Source organism: Lissotriton helveticus, chromosome 1_1, assembly GCF_964261635.1.
Source record: "Lissotriton helveticus chromosome 1_1, aLisHel1.1, whole genome shotgun sequence".
Lineage (NCBI taxonomy): Eukaryota > Metazoa > Chordata > Amphibia > Caudata > Salamandridae > Lissotriton > Lissotriton helveticus.
Genome location: NC_136057.1, coordinates 1,573,710,780 through 1,573,729,351, shown reverse-complemented (window position 1 = coordinate 1,573,729,351; position 18,572 = coordinate 1,573,710,780). Strand labels below are relative to the sequence as shown.

General features: G+C 48.2%; 1 protein-coding gene across 2 annotated transcripts in view; it reads right to left on the bottom strand.

The window, feature by feature from the left end:
* The window catches only part of UHMK1 (U2AF homology motif kinase 1), a 225,708-nt gene extending 219,661 nt beyond the window's left edge, over window positions 1–6,047 (bottom strand). Inside the window, exon 1 of one of the 2 annotated variants that reach the window (XM_078687146.1) lies at window positions 5,592–6,047. In XM_078687146.1, coding sequence (XP_078543272.1) covers window positions 5,592–5,907 — 316 coding nt within the window. In that variant the 5' untranslated portion in view covers window positions 5,908–6,047. The remainder of the gene's footprint in view (window positions 1–5,591) is intronic. The other variant, XM_078687156.1, reaches the window with a different exon arrangement.
* Window positions 6,048–18,572: the final 12,525 nt, after the last annotated feature.

The following is an 18,572-nucleotide window of genomic DNA, read 5'->3' as shown; positions in this document are numbered from 1 at the left end:
CTTTCTCACCGATCTCTCCTCAGCTTGATCACGTCGTCTCTCTGGCAGCAGTGGTGTTTCCGCGCATGCGCGGGTGACTAGCGGCACCAGACCGGAGTCTGCCTCGGCCACGCTACCGCTGACAGTGGCTTCCCCACGGGCCTGCTTACTCCAAGACCCCTCCTGGAAAAGGGAAGTGGATCCGCCTGGGGCATGCGCGATAGCGCCCAACTTCCTTCAGCCAGCCCTCTCTCTCTAGATCAGTGGCACCACCACAACAATGCGGCCGGTCCGGGGTCCTGCACACGGCGAAATCAGCGCTGCCTCTTAGAAACCGGCACTGCTCACTGGATATCCGGCCCCCTCTCCTTCCTCTGACTCGAGAGGGGAATTGGCGATCTGCCGACTGCGTGTCTGGTAAGGACCCACAGGGTCACAAGGCACTAGACTGCTTTACCACTCAAGGAGATGGGGGATAAAACTAGTTCTCCTCACATGTAGGCTCCTATTCTCTACCCCTTTTCAGGGACTTTTTAACCCCCGGTGCTGGGTAGAGGCTGGTGATAAAGGGGCACTCTTTCAAAGTCTCTCCAACTGGGCGGAGGACTGCGCTCCGCAGCGCTGCAGTCTCCTTCTCCTTTTCACCCCCCTGTATTTCTAGACTAGGGGTTGGTCAGGCGCCCAGGGTCTCCAGCCATCCAAAGCCGCAGGGTCAGGACAAATAACCCAAGGGAGGAAGGGTGGTGAATCAATAAGACAACCCTCTGACTATCCTACCCCCACCTTCTGCTACAGCCTGTCCTCCAGCTGACTCTCTTTCTGGTAAGACAAAATGGCTGACCAGCATTCCGCCTTTTATAGGCTGACCCTCAGAGGTCCAGAAGGGACCAGAAGGTTCTGGAATGCCCTACTCTATCCTATGGGACAGATTCTAGGTTTGTCAGTTGGGACAGTTGGTAGCCACCATTTTGTGACTCCAACTATTTTCCTGTCAGGAAAGGCCTCTAGGCCTGAGGTGAAAAGCTATGAGGGTGAAAGAACACCTATCCCCTTTACCAACACCTTGAAAAAGCTAGTGGACACAAAAATTAATAAAAGTATGAGGGGCAAAAAGGGGACAAAATAAATAATAAATTGGAGGGACTACGCAAAAAGCCAGACAGGTCTAACACTTGCTTATGTGTTTTCTAATCCTAATACGCTTGCAAATAAAATGGCTGCTGCTACGCGGGAATTTCTACTGCGCATGCGTCGGTCATACCCATGTGACGTGACGTATTCGCAGCTTTGGAGGGAAGCTGTTCGCATCTGCGCATTAGAATTAAGATGGCTGCTTTGTGTTCTCACATGCGAGAAACTTGCACTGCTGCTTTTGCTAAGCTGTTCGTTCTGCTTAATCTTAATGCTATAGCTTATTATATAGTAATGGGAATAGTGTAGAGATTCATGGTATACAGTGTGTTCATTTATTCTGGGTTCTAAAACTGTTCTTTTCCATTTTATGTTGCACTTCGAAATATGGCCTATTATCCTTTGCTGCACTCCATCTTGCTTGAAACTGCGTCTGCGCGAGATTTTCGAGTCTCCACAGCAGTGACCTTCGATATCCAGCCAAGGAGCTGACTGACTGAGAAGATGCTCCTGGGAACTTCACCTAATGAACTTTGGACACATACAATGTTGTATTGAATAGAACATCCATTGTTTTGCGAGTGGAAGACTTCATGGGAGCCTGAATTTGATAGGCGTGAACCTTAATTTAAATAGGAGACGGCGAAATTCAAAAATATTAGGGGGTGTGATGACCTGTCCTCCTCTCTAGTCCAATCGAAATTGGGGATCCTTACACTTGCAACATTGGGTGGGTGGTACACTGACCTGAAAAATAGTATAACTAGCCTAGGTTTAGCTAGAGAAATTGTCCGACTTGTCCGAATAGCTGACCTGTCACTGACCCAATGCACTCAATAGCTTATCGAGAACAGAGGTGCTGCGGAGCACTCTGTCAGAAGACTCACTGACCCAATCGGGGTTCTGGGACCTGAAGTGCTGGCGAAGCACTTTGCTGGGGAAATCGATAACCCAATCGGGGTTCTGCCTGATAGCTGCAGAGAGGGAGTAGCGCAGGCGTTGCAACTGAACTGCGGGTGCTGGTCTCAACTTTCGGTGGTCCTATTCTGATCCAAATCTGGTCTACCCTGTCCTGATTTCCATACGCCGCCTACTGGCAACTGCTTTCCTTGGGGTTTCTTCTGTCCTTTTAACTGACCCGTGGCCAAGGTTGGTCTTCACACCGTCCTAGGTAAAAATAAATCTGTGTGGGAAACAAATAGTACATTTGAGTCCTTTTCTTACCCTCCCTGAATCTTGCTAAATCATAATTGCATATGTTCCTTTTCTCTCCCCCTCCTTGGAGCTATTAATAAAATCGTGATTCGTGTTAATTTAGCATGACCCATTTTTCTCCTATCCTTTAGAATTTAAGCTAAAGAACTGTTCATGAAATATAAATATTCCTTTTCTTTACCTTCCTTTAGGAAAAGCTAAAGTGGTTATTCTGAATTATTAGCGTGTTCCATTCTTCCCTATAGCTACATGATTACTTCATTTTCGTCATTACAAGTTGTGTTCCTTTTTCTTACCCACCCGTGAAACGATGAAACTGTGGCTTCTAGCATGTCCCTTATTTTCCCCATCCTTTAGAAGATATCATTTCAAGTCCGATTTCTAGAAGGTCATTTCAGTATGTTCCTTGTTTTTACCTTCCCTTTTGAATTCTAAATGGTTGGCATAATATATCTTTTGAATGGTTATACACTTTATGATTCCGGTTATTGATAGCTTGCTTGCTGTAAACTTTTGGCTTATGACTTTCGATGAAGATTAGATAAAGGTTTTCAAAACTGCTCGAGTCTGTGGTTATTATAAATGAGTGCAAATGTATTGGTATTTTTGACTGTTTGCCGGTCTTTACAACCAACTCCCTGATCCATTGTGGTCATAGGTACCAGTGACAAGGATTGGTAAGTTAATGGTATAGGAATCAGTAGTAGTAAATAGACTGGTAGTAGAGTGTAGGGTTACCCGATTGAGTAAATATGGAGAATTGAATTATGGGCCCAGGTGAGTATTGATAAAATTATAGTTGGGTGACCTGCGCGCTCTATCACTAGCATCAACCATCAGGATAGACTTAAGTTTTTTGTCGAATGGTGCCAAAATCTTAGCTTCACAGATCTCCTTTTTTATGTTAATGAAACAAACAGATTGTTGTTCACCCCAATCAAATCTGGCACCTTTTTTAACCACATCAGTGCTAAGGCAATTCCTCCGATGTGCTACAGGACCTGGATTCCCATTGTTCATGACGAGCTCAGCTGGTCATGCGCACAGGAGCCGTGTACTGCATGACGAGCTGAGCTCGTCATGAGCCTGGAAGGGGTTAAGCAATTGTCTCAAAAACAAAGTCTTATCAGAAAAGTCCTGAACAAATTTTGAATAATACTCCATGAGGCCCATAAAAAAATCTGAATTAAGCCTTGTCTGTTGGAGATGGAGCCAGTTGAATAGCGGCAAGTAAATTCTTCTTTAGTTTTATACCCAGCACTGAACTCTTATAGCCCAGATATTTGATGTGCTCCACCAGTACAGAACATTTCTCTTTGCGAAGTGGGAGTCATTCCTCAGCAATCCTGTGCAACACAGACTTTAGAATTTGGTTGTGTTCAATGAGATTTCCCAAATAGGAGGCTATTGTCCGGAAAAAATACAGCTTGGTCAATGCCCTTAAAAATTTCTGTGACCATCAGCTGGAATACACTAGCCGCAGAGGATAGCCCAAAAGGCAAGCATGCAAACTGAAATGTCCCTTCCGCTGGGATACATACTGTTAGTTGTTTGGAACACTCATGCAATTTATCTGATGGCATGCAATATTATGGTTGAGTTTTGAAAAAAAAAAACTTTGCATCTTTTAAGGTTGAGACCAACTCGCCTATGTTGGGTGGGGGAAAGGTATCTGCAACCACACACACCTGTTAAGGGACCTCAAGTCCACACAGAACCTGAGCTTGCGTCGGCCTTTTTAGTAATAACTATGGAGATATCCAACTAGAGGCCTCAACGAGTTCAATTACTCCACCATCTCACATATCTTTAATAAGAGCTTTCACTTCATCTCTTACCACCAAGGGCACTCTTCATTTCACTCACTGCCAGTCCTGAAAAGCTATTTTTGAAATTCCCGTCCAGCACCATCCCCCTCAAAGTCTAAGCCAGTTCCATCTCTGAAAGCCTTGGCCGGTATTGATCTTCAAGGCTGCAAGGAGAGCCCCAGCAAAGAACACCAACATCTAAGGTTGACACCTGGACGTTTTCTTTGCCAGCATGTTAATCTCCCTACAGGTACAAAAATTATCAAAGTCACCAAAAGCTGGTGTTGCTCCCGCTTATTAAATATTTTAAACAGTAAACATGAGAAGAAAGAAATGTATGTGTGTTCAAGAACTCCCTTAACGGTCCCAGATAAAGTAAACAAAGACAGAGAAGCTAGGTTGAAAATTAATACAGGCTATTTTATGTAAAGCTTTTTGAAGTATCATATCTAGGCCTTTGTAGAATCAAAACATGTGATCCTGGTATCTTACTTTGGGAACCATACCCACATCAAAGCCCTCTGGCCCTTCAAGCTCCATTCAGACTTCAGTTCTTTGCACACGTTGTCATGATCCCACTATCACGCTGTGCTTTGTTTTTACTGTAAATCAGATGTTAAGAAAATATGCAAACACCAATAAAAAGAATTGCAAAGTGTTTCCAAATACAATGCGTTTACCCACCTTGCTTAGCGAGTTTCAAATGTTTTTTCTGACGGGTACTGTATAATACACTGAGAATGAGCGAACTACAATACAAGCCCAACTATCAAGACATAAGCCCCCCCCCCCAAAAAAAACAACACACACAACAATAGTACATCACATAAAGACCCACAAAAGGGGACACCCCCCCCCCCCCGTAGGCACTGGAGGGGGCAATCCAGCAGCTTTGGAGTAAAACCCTCCTTTTCATTAACTCTGCTGGTTGTAGTGATCAAAAGTGCGGCAATACAATACGGTTTAAACTGTAAAGTATGCATGTGGAGAGAAGCAGTGCCCCTCGTTACAGTAGCAGCTCGGGGTGAGCTGTGAAAATAAAGACTGAGATAAGGAGTTGACTGGAATGCAGTAAAGTTAAATAGATACGTCAGTTGGAGTTGCACGGGATTGACCCCATGATGATGGACACACAACTAGCATTACAACGCGGTTACTGTTTCTTTTCACGTTACTCCACATCAAATAGTGTGCTTAACATTCAGTTATGAAAACTGATACGTGGTTGGTTTACTGGTCTCTTGCCGTCCACGACACTAGCGAGCCCACTATTACACCACAGCAGTGCTTTAAATGGGCAGGAACTTTTAGGTATTCAGTACCTGCTCTACTCAGCGGAGCTGTAATGCTTTTAACGGATTAGCACCGGCACTTCTCAAAAACTAACAGGTACTCTTGGAGCACTCCAATTTTTCCAACATTACACCACTCAACAAGTGGTAGACGAGTAACACATACCGATGTTCTTGTGGCCCTGCAAGTCTTCCAGCGTCGACGTTTCTTTGCGATACCCGTACTCCCCGTTCTCCTGGTCTGACTGGAACTCTTTCACGGCGGTAGCCGGCTCACCGGTCCCTGTGCTGACCCGGAAAACCGTGGCTGAAGATCCTGCGCCCAAGCGCGCCTCAACCCCCCAGACTCTACCAAAGGCTTCAAAGGCGGCAGGAAGAGAGGGTGAGGCCCCGAGGTGAGCAGCTGGAAGGCCTCCATGGGCGTCATCTGCGGATACCACCTGTCCGCTACTTACACGGAACATCCGTGAATTCAGCCTCATGTCAGTGGCCTTTTACTGCTCTTTTTCACCGATGCTATTTTGCCATCATTTTTTTAGCACTTCCGGGTCATATAACACTCAATCCCACGAATGGAGAGGTTCCGTGAGGCGCCTGGAAGTGGGCGGTACTGCTAAAGCATAAAGTGATCTAGGATTGGAGGCACCCCAACCAATGCTAGCGCGCAATACCGTATTTCGAAGTGCTGATTGGCTGTCGACTCCGCAAGTGTCTTTGTCCGAGACCTTCTCTTTTACAGTCGGTGGGTAGGCGCAGTTGGATGAGCGGGGTTTACACACGTGAGTTTATTCCCGCCTTTGCCTTCGTTTATGCCTCTGGGACAGCGCAGGCTCTGATTGGCCACATTTTTCTGATTTCCATTGGCTGCAGCTTTGACAGACTCTAATCTGATCAGAAGAGCTCCTCCCTCTGACAAGACGCAATCGTGACAGCTGTATTTAGCTGCAGTGGGCGTTCTGCAGATAGCGTTTTTTTATTTTTAGTAATAGCCGTAACAGTTTAGTGAATGCTGTGAAAACAAGCATTTACAATGCAATAGGTTTCGCAGCATTAAAGTTTGAGTTTTTGGCATTGTATATGACAATGCGTTGCATCCCCCAAAAAAATTAAACTTTGAATTGGTGTAGTGGCAAAAGTACAGGCTAACTGACTCTTCGCACGCACCCATTCAGTTGTTGGCCTCTCAGCTGAGTCTGCCAACTCGACAAAAAAAACATTGGCAAAGCCACTAGGATGGTAGCCAATCCCAGATCTACTGGCTTTGTAAATTCAACTGGCTAGTCCTGCTGTTTCAGAGCACACAGAATTATCAAATTCACACCCTTCCCTATTATCCCCGTCTTCCATGGACTGACTTCATGCAGGCCAGATGAAGGCTTTTGAAGGATCACAGTCTACCTATCATGTGCATATCGTGTCAGTGAGCTGAACTCTACCTATGTGCTGACGTGAGGGATGTGCACATAATATCGCATATCATTCCATGTGCTGCCCCTGCCATACACACATGAGAATGAGGGGCTAGAATTAAATATTTTGGATCCAACGCACACTGTTAATCTTCTTTTAGTTTCAAGAAAATAGCCAAGCAAAACCACTGACCTCCATGTTTCAAACTATCACTGCGGTGAAGGGGTTCAGCTGACAATCAACCACAACCACAACACCACTCTTCACTGCCCTATACAAGTCCGTCCATCCACAATTCCAACCCTATTTGTATAGGCATATTCTGAATATCCAACCACATGCGTGCACAGCTAATAGAATAATTTCACATGCACACAACGAAGCGCACCTTCCTTTTGTGACTGGTCCTCGAGCAATCCAGAGCTGCAAGCGGTGGTGCACACTTCCACAGCTCAGGTAGTCTTGATAATGGCACTCCGAAAGCACAGTACAGCAGCAGCTCCCACCTTCTTCATATTTCATTCACACGCATGTAATACAATACGACAAAGCAGTGTTGGACTTCTGCTCGAAAGAAATTTCTTGACAAGGTTAGTGTTGCGACATTAAAGGTGCTATTTTTGGTTGGCGAGGGAGGGAGATGGTTTTAATTGGTTTAATTATCCAGGGCCTCAGGCCCCACTATGCTGCCCTGGGTACCACTTTAATTTGTTTTTGATGCACTGGACTCGGTTACAAACCAGAGAAACTTAAAACAAAAAAACATAATCGTTAGTCTACAGGTTGCGCTATAATCGCCACGAGACCTAAAAATCCTGGTTCAGAAAAGAACATACACAGTTGGTTTTCGTTGCTGATACTGCGCCCATTGTGTGAGCGGGATGGGGAGGTGTGTGATTAAATCATACGTCCCCGAAAAGATCATCAGGGGGCGTGTTCCATGGAATCACCTTTCACACCTCATTTCTTTGTGAAAAGAGCCTTTTGTGTGTTATTAATTACTGCAAGTTGTTACTGCAGGGACCCCTAGTGACCCCGGAGGATGGAAATATGATTAATGACAGGCTGCAGGGAGGCTAATTAATGAAGAGCAGCCGAGTGCGCCGCGCACTCCAGATATTAATGCCGCCAAACTCCAGGACACCTCGGCCGGAGCAGGGCTAGGGGGCGTTAATAATCGTTTGATGCTTTTTATTCTAAGAAAAACGCTTCCTTTTTATGGAACATTTCGGCAGCGTGGTCTCTGGAGCTAGAGCCATGCACTTGGCGCCTTGGCTACGGTAGTCCCTGTGCGTTTCTTTCTAAAGTACACTGTACATCAGGTCTGTGCATGTATTTAGAAACTACTCGGAGGGGTGGACTCCCGTTATTCAGACTTGCTTCCTCCAAAGATAACCCCAAAGAAACACCTCTGCGAGGTGCTCCATGTGGAGACATGTGTTAAGTAAGACCCCTCCCCACCTTACACTCATCCTCCGAGAAAGGTTCTGGTTGACACAGCGGAGATGTGGGTGGGGTGGAGGGAGTTCCTCTCTCTGAGAAAAGATGGCCCAGATTGCTTCCACACATCATTTACCACCTCCTTGGCTGCCTGTTGATTAACAGAGAAGGAGCCAGTCCCGTCAGCCCTTCGCCGGCATGGCTGTATCCACCGATATAGTATTTACAATTAACGCGACCAAATATTTAAAGTAAAACTATAAATAGACCGGGTAAGCTTGGGGTGGAGAGGGGTGCGTCAAAGGCAATAACAAAAAAAAAAGCATTGGCATTGCCAATAGGTCTCGCCTTTGAGACCTTATAAGTGTTTAGCCATGCAGCGGTTGATGTTGTTGCACCAAGAATATTGTGCTACATAACTAAATACTTATAAGGTCCCAAAAGCGAGACCTTTTGGCTATGCCAATGCTTGTTTAATTGTGGAGCTTCACAAAAAAATGGCATAACTGCGGAGAAAAGCTATTAAGTCCGTTTTATTGAGTTTGCTGTATGTACAAACGCTTTGGAGCAGTGTGTTTATGGGCTGACAATTCAATTGTACATCCTTGCCGTGCCTTTTCCTATCTCCATTTTAAGATTAAAAGGTTAATGTCACTACTCAAATGTTTTCAAAAGGCTGTTTTTTGGACCCGCCGTCTGCGTTGTTAAATTTGTTTTTTTGATGGGCGTCACCAATATTCCATCCGTCTCCCATGTTAAACATTTTGCCCAAATAAGTAAATCAAATAAGTAAATCAGAGTAATTAATCTGATTATGAAGGGTGCAGGGAGAAAGTCAATATCTTTAGCCCCATGTAGTACGATAATGGAAAGCGTTGTGCTTGGTCTGCCCCACTGCTTGCTTACCAGTTAAATTGTTATGCCTTTTACCTACCGGCTCTAAATGCTGCTGTATAATCTGAAAAACCACCACGAGATACCATCCAGTAATCTCCCTTGCTGGCGCTGAAAAGCCTGTACCATCTCAAAGCAATGCAACCAATAGGAAGTTAAAGAGGCTGTTAAAGTGCCTGCTGACTATGGTGAGACAGTGGCCTTTGTACAACTTTGCATAGGTACCTAGGTCTAAAATTAATCGTAAGAACAGAGTCAGTATCTGGGTACTCAACGAACCACAAGTTTTCATCATTAAAAAAAAGGTGCATGATTTCTGATAAACTGCCTACTGCCAGGAATTGGCTGAACAGTCATGGCCTGGGGTTGATTGAACATTAAAGGGCCTTTTGACAGGACCAGCTGCTTTTGGAAAGCTGGTCATCATTTCCTACTCGCAGAGTAATGCTCAATGACAGGATGTTCTCTGGTTAGTCATGCGTGCGCAGTGCAGTTAGTTGTGCTGCCTTTTGTGGTATTGTATTTTAGTGGCGTTCGACTTTCATCTGAAATTGCAGGTACTGCAAATCTTGCTGCCAGCGTGTGAGTCAACCGCCAGTTATAAGAGCCTCTCTAGCATTCACTGTATCACTAATACATATGCCAACACTGTCAAAGGACTTTAATTGTAGCCTGGTTTTAATGCTTTTTTTTCCCATTGGTGTAATATATTTTCCACCTCCCCTTCCTCGCAACCTATTTCCCATTTTCTGGTTTTCCAGCGCCACGAGTCATACGAATGGGCAATAGTGCTATCTATGCAAATATGAGAACTACACTGCAAACAAACAAAAGCAAAAAACATTGTCATTTGCAACGCCAATAGCTCTAACTTTCACAAATGCAAGACCGACTGCACTGCAAATGCTTGGTTGTGCTACACATAGGCTCCTAACCAGCACTTTGACTGATGGAACTGTAAACATGAAATATGTTATAAGTACTGCGTTTAGGTCTCACCTTAGGAACCTCTCGGGTCGGGCACTGGCTACCTTAAGGCTCTTTAGGCACTTCTGCAGCACGTTTTCGTTCTGCTGCACTGCCATCCTTCAGAAACAGAAACCCACATGTGAAGCAATGGAGAGACTCTGGCGTGGAGTTGTGCATATCCGGTCCGGCCGGAAACACGGAACTCAGAATAGTTCCACGACGAGCAGAAGTTGGTGGTGAACAGACAGCTCTCACTATTCCAATAAGGGAAAAGAGTATTGAAGAATTTTCTGTGCTACTTTTTTAAAGTGAAACCCGTCGACCACTATGCTACTAGATTAGCACAGCAGCGGTAAAAAGTATCGAGATTTCGCATGCAGCGGCTTGCAGAAAACACGTACATTATTCATCATAAATTCATTTGGGGTAACTTTCCATTAATTTACAAACAGATTTGGAAGAGAGACCGACTGCACTGCAAATGCTTGGTTGTGCTACACATAGGCTCCTAACCAGCACTTTGACTGATGGAACTGTAAACATGAAATATGTTATAAGTACTGCGTTTAGGTCTCACCTTAGGAACCTCTCGGGTCGGGCACTGGCTACCTTAAGGCTCTTTAGGCACTTCTGCAGCACGTTTTCGTTCTGCTGCACTGCCATCCTTCAGAAACAGAAACCCACATGTGAAGCAATGGAGAGACTCTGGCGTGGAGTTGTGCATATCCGGGCCGGCCGGAAACACGGAACTCAGAATAGTTCCGCGACGAGCAGAAGTTGGTGGTGAACAGACAGCTCTCACTATTCCAATAAGGGAAAAGAGTATTGAAGAATTTTCTGGGCTACTTTTAAAAAGTGAAACCCGTGGACCACTATGCTACTAGATTAGCACAGCAGCGGTAAAAAGTATCGAGATTTCGCATGCAGCGGCTTGCTGAAAACACGTACATTATTCATCATAAATTCATTTAGGGTAACTTTCCATTCATTTACAAACAGATTCGGAAGAGAGACGTCGCATGTAATTCAATTCAACACCGCGTCAGGGGTAGTAAGCGCTATATAAATACAAAAATTTAGAGACATTGCACTGATTGAAGAAAACTGGCAGCAGTCCTAAAATTAACAAACTCCTTTCAGCTTCCAAGCTGAATTTATGTTATGGTTGAAAATAAATGCTCTGATATGTCCCGCATCGTTTCAAATATAAACGCGGCATTACCAGGGAAAATTCGAACTCCATTCACAATTAAGACAACCTATGTGAATTCTCTATATTAAGCCCAGAAAATACTAACACTCCAAGATGGCCGCACCCTTTACCTATGTCTCGGAATGCATTATGTTGACGGTAAAATAAGCCCAAACCTGATCGGTAGGCTCAGGCAAAAACAAGTCAGGTCCCGGGCCGGCAGCCAATCACAGCGCGGCCCGGGGAATGACGTCACGGGGGTGTCCCGGCCGGCAGATTCGGGGGCGTGTTTTTCGTGCTCTCCCCTTCCCATTGGCTGGAAGGTAAAATTCCAGCCAATGGGAAGAGGAGAGGGCGGGACTTAAAAAAACACACGGAAACGCCCCCGAATCGCGTTTTCACGGGGAAAGCGTGATTGACAGCCAATCTCTTCCAATGGCTAGCCTCCATTTATGGAGCTAGCCAATGGAAGACAGAGGCGGGATCAAAGCCCCATATGTAGGACATAAGATTTCGCCCTGTGCGGGGCACTGCTTACGCAGTGCTACGGCCAGGGCGAAACCTAAAAAACTACCCATTGTCTCCGAGCTCTGTCTGCTTAGTAGGATCTACTCCCCGTGTACCCTAAGGGTGCTTAGGACACCCAGGAAATAGTGGTGCTGATGCACCCAAACAGTGACACTGAACCAATTTTTGTGACGGGTGTTATGTCTACAGGGGCGCTAAGCTACGCGACCCTGTTGTGGTACATTTGGGATCTGTGTATGGCCTATAACTTGCAATAACAACAGGAGCCTGGATGATACTTGTTATGCTGTTGCCTGTAAAGATGGGGCCCTAGGCCCTCATGCTAGTGCTAATGAGGTGACACGGACACATAGTGAGGGTGATGGTAATGGCCACGAGCACGTGCGCTCGGCCCCTTTTTATTGGCAGCGTCACCTGACACAGTGACGTCTGTGGTGGGTGGGTGTTAAGTGTAATACACACTTCAGGAACACTAGAACGTGTCCATGCTCGGACACTACATCCCTCCCAATTTTTAATAACAAGAACCCAAAGTCAAAGTTCAACCTGTGGAAGAAGCACACAGATTACTTGGATGTAGTACAGTGACCAAACTACTGCAGAGTGTCTTCATCCGCCGCTGCTTGAGGTTGCAGACGATGTCCTGTCTGCCGCGGAGATCACTAGTTCACTCTGGCATCAGCCAGGGGTGCTCGATGGATTCAGTCTGTTGTCGACTCTGCCATGAGGTTGTCCTCACAGTCTTTCATTGTCTTCCTTCGGTGGCGACAAACGCAGTTGGAGTTCTTGTAATCTGCCGCTAGATGTTGTTGTGCGTTATCCAGTCCTGACCTTGTCCTCATCCGTGGCATGCATCCTACTTGGCAAAAGACCAATTCATTGCAAGGCATCCCTCTCACCAGAATTGCCCCTCTCGAAGGTATTCCCCTGCCACGGGATATCCTTGAGGCCCTCTTCTTCAGATTTGCACTGGGCTGGGTGTACCGCATCATGTTGCTCCAACGCCGCCGTCAGTGGGGGTATGGAGGAGACAATGGGTCTCACCTCAGAGTCCGCAGCCTCATCCAGAGGGTAGCTGTTGGCTCCTGTCTTTGCTTGCGATGTCTTCGTCCTCCCCGGACCTTTGCGGAAGGGCGGCTGATGACCATCTCTCGTCGGTGGGACTGTCGTCCCGGAGGCCTCTGCCCCTGGGTCACCACGGCTGGCACTGTCCAGTGTCCGTGTAACTCCAAAGGTGGATGTCACAAACGGTCCCGCCTGCTCACCTCCATAGATCCTGGGCGTGAAGAAGCATCGTGGACCAGAATGTCTACTCACTGTGTCACGGGCGTTCATCAGGACGTTGCGCTCCTCTGTGCTCCGGTGTCGTAGCACTTGTCGCTTTCCTTATCTTCGGGAGTGAGAGTTGTCCTGCTACACTCCTCTCTTTCCTTGGTTCTTTCTCTGTGGGGACGTTGTGTCACTCTGACTTCTCCTTTCACTCTTAATAGTGGCAACGTAACACTCGGATATACTTCCTTCTGTTCTGGCAGTGGCAAACGTGCCACGCAGATCTCTTTATCCTTTTCTTCATGCGGTGGCAAACGTGCCACGCAGATCTCCTTATCCTTTTCTTCTTGCAGTGGCAAACGTGCCACGCAGATCACTTTAGCCTTTTCTTCTTGCGGTGGCAAACGTGCCACGCAGATCTCTTTATCCTTTTCTCCTTTTCCGCTTCGAGACATAACTTGGATCGATATGGTTTCCTCTTGTCTGGCCAGGCTTCTCCATGCAGCACGCGCACTCTGCATGTGTCTCCCTGGTCTTATCCTCGTCGGAGGACACTCTCTCCTTTTCCCTCAGCAGCCAGAGTTAGTGTCGCGAACCTTTATTCATGAGCATCTTCTCATGGGTGACGTTTGTGGGTCCACGTCCGTAGACCTCTTCGTAGTTGCACGTCCTGGACCATTTGCCGGTCCACTTCTGCCGATCTCTGGCAGGTTACCTTCAGTCCTCCTGTCGGACATTGTGCTGCAACGATTCTTGTGGACCCCTGCATCGGTCCCCTCCTGTCGCGACCCCCTCGTGGGTCGGCTATTTGGTGGGCGATCCTCCTGCTGATCGGCTTCTGGGATGCGTCACGTCGTGTGACCGTCCCTGATACCTGTCCTGTGCAATGGCACTCTATGCGCTCTTCCTCCTCCTTGCGGTGGCGTTGTGTCGCCACGTGGCGCGTGGTCCGCGCACTTACTTCTTCGGTGTTCTCGGATACCTGCTACGCACATCCTCCGGTTCCTTGGGTGCGGCTTCTTTGCTCTCCGGTGCGGATTGGTACCTTCGTAGAGCTTCTTTGGCGCAGTTGCTCCGTGCGCTCTTTCACCTGGTTGTGTTGGCGTCAAACAGCCACTGGGCGCGCATCCAGTGCCTTTATTCGTCCGTGTCGTTGGGTACTTGCTGCTTCGGATCGTTGGCGGGAGCTGTTGATGTTGCAGTGGGTCCCTGTGGCCACAAGGTGTCACTGCTCTCTCCGTCCTTGATCATGCAGTCTTTCACTAGGAGTTCTTCCAGTGCTTCCTTGTTACCTGAGGTGCTAGTGCTTCTCCTTGCCTCACCGTCCTCCTTGCGTTTCCTTTCTTTTCCAAGTCGCGCTGTAAGTGGCAGCCGCAGACTCCTTGCTGGTGTGTGTCGTCCCTGCGCCAGTCCTTTCCTGCTGGCGCGTTGATGCGTAATGTCTCTTGATCCCCTCCGTCCTGGTTGATTAGTTGCAGTCGCCTCCTGCTTAAGTTGGTGGGTTGCTGGCTTGTCCATTCACTGATAGTTTTTTTTTCTCTCATTGCCCGCCCCAACCTTATTTGTAGGCTGCAGCAGCTCTTCCTGCCCTGCACTACGCATGTTTTGGCACAAAATTGTCTCCAAACTCCACAGCCCATGCCATTTGTATTGCTGCCATAGTCTTTATTGGATGGCAGCGTATGGTGAACTCGTGGCTCTCCTTTGCTGCTAGTGTTGTCCCCTGAAACCTCGACCGGTATCCTTGATTCTTCCTGCAGTCTTCGGCAGCCTGCCCACATCTTGGGAGCAGACGGGGGAGGCAGCTCCAGGCAGCGAGGCAAACTCCCTCCAGTATTGCAGGGGGTCACAGGCGCCTCCTGTCTTGGCCTCGCAGCTTGCTGGGACCTTGCTGGTTGGATCCAAGACCTTCCGGCATGAGGCTGGAGCCCACGCTGTTTCTGCCCGGGTAAACCCTCTTCTTATTTTCTCCCCTTTCTGGTTCCTGGGGTGCTGAGCGTCGGAATCGCGCTCGACTCTGGCAGGGCATAGACACTGGATGCTGCCCAGTTGTCCCCTGTGTCGCGTCCGGCCCTTGGCGGGTGCTGGGGACGGCTCACTCCCTCCGGCCGCAGACAGATTGCCGCTTACCCGCTCTTGCCCACTGTCGCCGCAGCTTCACTTTTCCCGCACGCGGCGGGTGTCTGGGGGCCATGCGTAGTCGTACGGGGTGGCACCCGCTTTGGGGACATTGATGCTAGCAATCCCGGTGCTTCTATGCGGGTGGGCTCCACTTTCCCCAGCGCCTGTTTGGACTGCCTAAACTGCGGGCAGGGTCAGGCCGGGCCGCTTCTCGCCCGGCAGGGCGCCATTATCATGCGGGTGGGCTCCACTTCCAGTTAGGCTTTACTCTCGTCGCGAGGGGGGTCGGGAGGTGGTTAGCTACTCCACTCCCTCCCCCTCATTGTTCATGACGGTCACGGAGGCCGGGTGGGCTCCCGCGGACCTCCGGTCGCCCTCGTTGTTCTCGGGCAGCCTGCGGGCTCACCTTCGGTCTGGCTGGCGTCGCGGCTATCGCGGGTGGGCTCCGCTGTGTAGCGACGTCCCACTGCTTCTCTGCTGGGCAGTAGCGGAGGCCGGCGAATCAGCAGTCTGGCCCCACGCCCTGATTCCTCGGCCAGGCGGCAGGTGTTCACGGGGTGGGCACCCGGTCGCCGTAGCTTCTCCCTGGGGCTCGTCCAGGCAGGGGGGTGGGGCTCACAGTAGCGGTCGATGCGGTGCGGGCTCCCGGTCACCGGCGGCGCTGCGGCTCTGTGACGCCCGCAGGACTTCTCGGCGCTTTGCGCCTTCCCCCGGGGGACGCCATTCAGGCGGCCGGTTCTCTCCCCCTTTTTATCGATTTTGGGCAGTGGCACGCATGGGCGCACGTGCCGACCTCGTCGCCAGTGTAAAGATGTGGCCCTAGGCCCTCATGCTAGTGCTAATGAGGTGACACGGACACATAGTGAGGGTGATGGTAATGGCCACGAGCACGTGCGCTTGGCCCCTTTTTATTGGCAGCGTCACTTGACACAGTGACGTCTGTGGTGGGTGGGTGTTAAGTGTAATACACACTTCAGGAACACTAGAACGTGTCCATGCTCGGACACTACATTGCCGTCGTACGCCAAACTGGTGATAGGAACGCGCACAGCCGTTTATTGCGATAGGGGTCACACGACCCAACGTGGCATGCCTGTTACGTCACAGGCACGACATAGCATTCTTCCCCAACAAACATCAAGAACATAATCACATTCACAGACATAGTGCCAAGCGGCTCCAACAGTCCACGCCGGCTCCACAGGGATACTCTTAACAGCACTCAACAATAGAAATAAGAACAGTCTTACATGAAGTAATCTCGCAACCTGCGAGTCGGCTCCGGATTCTCTCGAAGGCGGTATATGGAACATCTGCGCCCAGATGTCTTGCTTGCCTCAATACCAGATGGCACACCAACTCGATCATCCAGGAGATCTTCAGGCCCCTCCCCAGACACATTCGTAGCAGGCCCGTTTTCCGAACCTAGATCACTGTCCGGGAGTTCCACAGGGGCCCCTGCTTGTGAGGTAGCTGGTCTCAGGCCACCATTTACTTCTGCTGAAGCCCCGAACCCCAGAGGGATGTCGAACTGGTTAGGTCCTGGAGAGGATGAAGCTGGGTGAAATCTCTTGAAGTACGACACATTTCTGGTACTATCTCTCTTCCCCGTGTCGCTATGATGCGGGTACCCTTTACATCCACAATGGTCCACGGGTTCTTTCATAGGGCAAACTGAACTTTCCCCTGGTGATCCTGTTCTTGAGTAACGCCAGGTCCTCTTTTGCAAGTTTTTATTTTATTTATTTTAGGAGTTTTATATACCGCTGGCTGGACCCAGGGGTATCAGAGCGCTTTACAGCATAAACAGTTAACTTCAAATATACGGTACAGGATGTTGTAAGAGCATGAGGGATCGCGTCTGGAGGGGAACATATACCTGAGTGAAGCGGAACAGGGGAGTAGGGAGTAAGACCAACCAGACGATCATCAGAGCGTAGTCATTGTTCAATTAGTTCGTACACATAAAGTTTTCTTAATCTGATTCCGTGTATTTAGTCCCAAATAAAGGTCAGGAGGGGCGTTGGCTAGGACCTTCCTTGGATCTTTCAGTTCGTTTGAGAGCGGTTGAGGAAAAGGGCTTTGAGTAATGCCTTGAATTTAGGAAAGAAGGGGGTTGTTCTGATGTGGGGGGGTGGAGTTCCAGATTTTTGGTGCGTTTCCAGCAAATGATTTTGTTGCGGTTTTCTGTTTGCGAGTTTTTAGCGGGATGAGTAGAAGAGAGTTGGAGCTCCTGAGGTTTATGGACTAGCTGGCCCTTTTGAGTTTGGCGGCCAGGTTTTCTGGTTTGCCTGTGTGCAGGGCTTTGTGAGTGAGGCAGGATGTTCTAAAGCTGGCTCGTAACCATTTGAGTTCTCTAAGAGCGGGAGAGATGTGTTCGAATTTCTTAGTTCCCGTAACCATTCTGGCAGCTGCATTGAAGGTTGTCTTCAGGGGGGCGAGGTGAGATTTTGCTGTCCCTGTCAGGGCAGCAATCTCATAGTCTATTCTGGAGAGTACCAGTGCTTCAGTGGCTTGTTGAAGGTCCCTGGGTGGGAGGAAGGGTTTTATTTTATAAAGTAGTTTCAGATTGAGAAAGGCATTTTTGGCGGATCTTGTAATATGTTTCTTCATGTCCAGTTTTGGGTCGAGAGTAATCCCTAGAGATTTTACCAACTCCGCTAAGGTGAGGTTGCCATTGAGGGCGTCTATGGCTTTGAGCCATTCTTCGATTTGTTTTTTTAATCTTTGTTGGAGATGAGGAGTATTTCCGTTTTCTCTTGTTTAAGTTTCAGGTGATTACTTGTGAGCCAGTATTGAACCTCCTTAAGCATGGTGTTAAGTCTCTGGCTGTCGTCGATTGACGTGGTTTCCAGATAGAGCTGAGTGTCGTCAGCATATAGGTGAAAAGGAATGTTGGATTTCCTGAGTAGAGAGGTGAGGGGTTCGATGTAGATGTTGAAAAGCTGAGGGGAGAGCACTGACCCTTGTGGAACACCCCTGGTGACAGGGTGTAGGTCGGACTCAAAGTTTAACATTTTTATTCTTTGGGAACGGTTGTGGAGAAAGGAAGAGAACCAGTGGAGGACCGTCTCCTGAAGACCGGCCCTTTCTTGTAAAACCTTGATGAGTAATTTGTGGTCAACTGTATCGAATGCGGCCAATAAATCTAGGAGGATGAGAAGGCAGCATTGATCTGAGTCAAGTGACTGGAGTAGATCGTCAATGAAATTGAGGATTGCGAATTCAGTTCTGCAGCCTTTTCTGAAGCCCGATTGATGGGGGTCTAGGAGATTGATGTTATCCAGGTGTTGGGTTAACTGAGGGAGTACACATCTTTCTAGG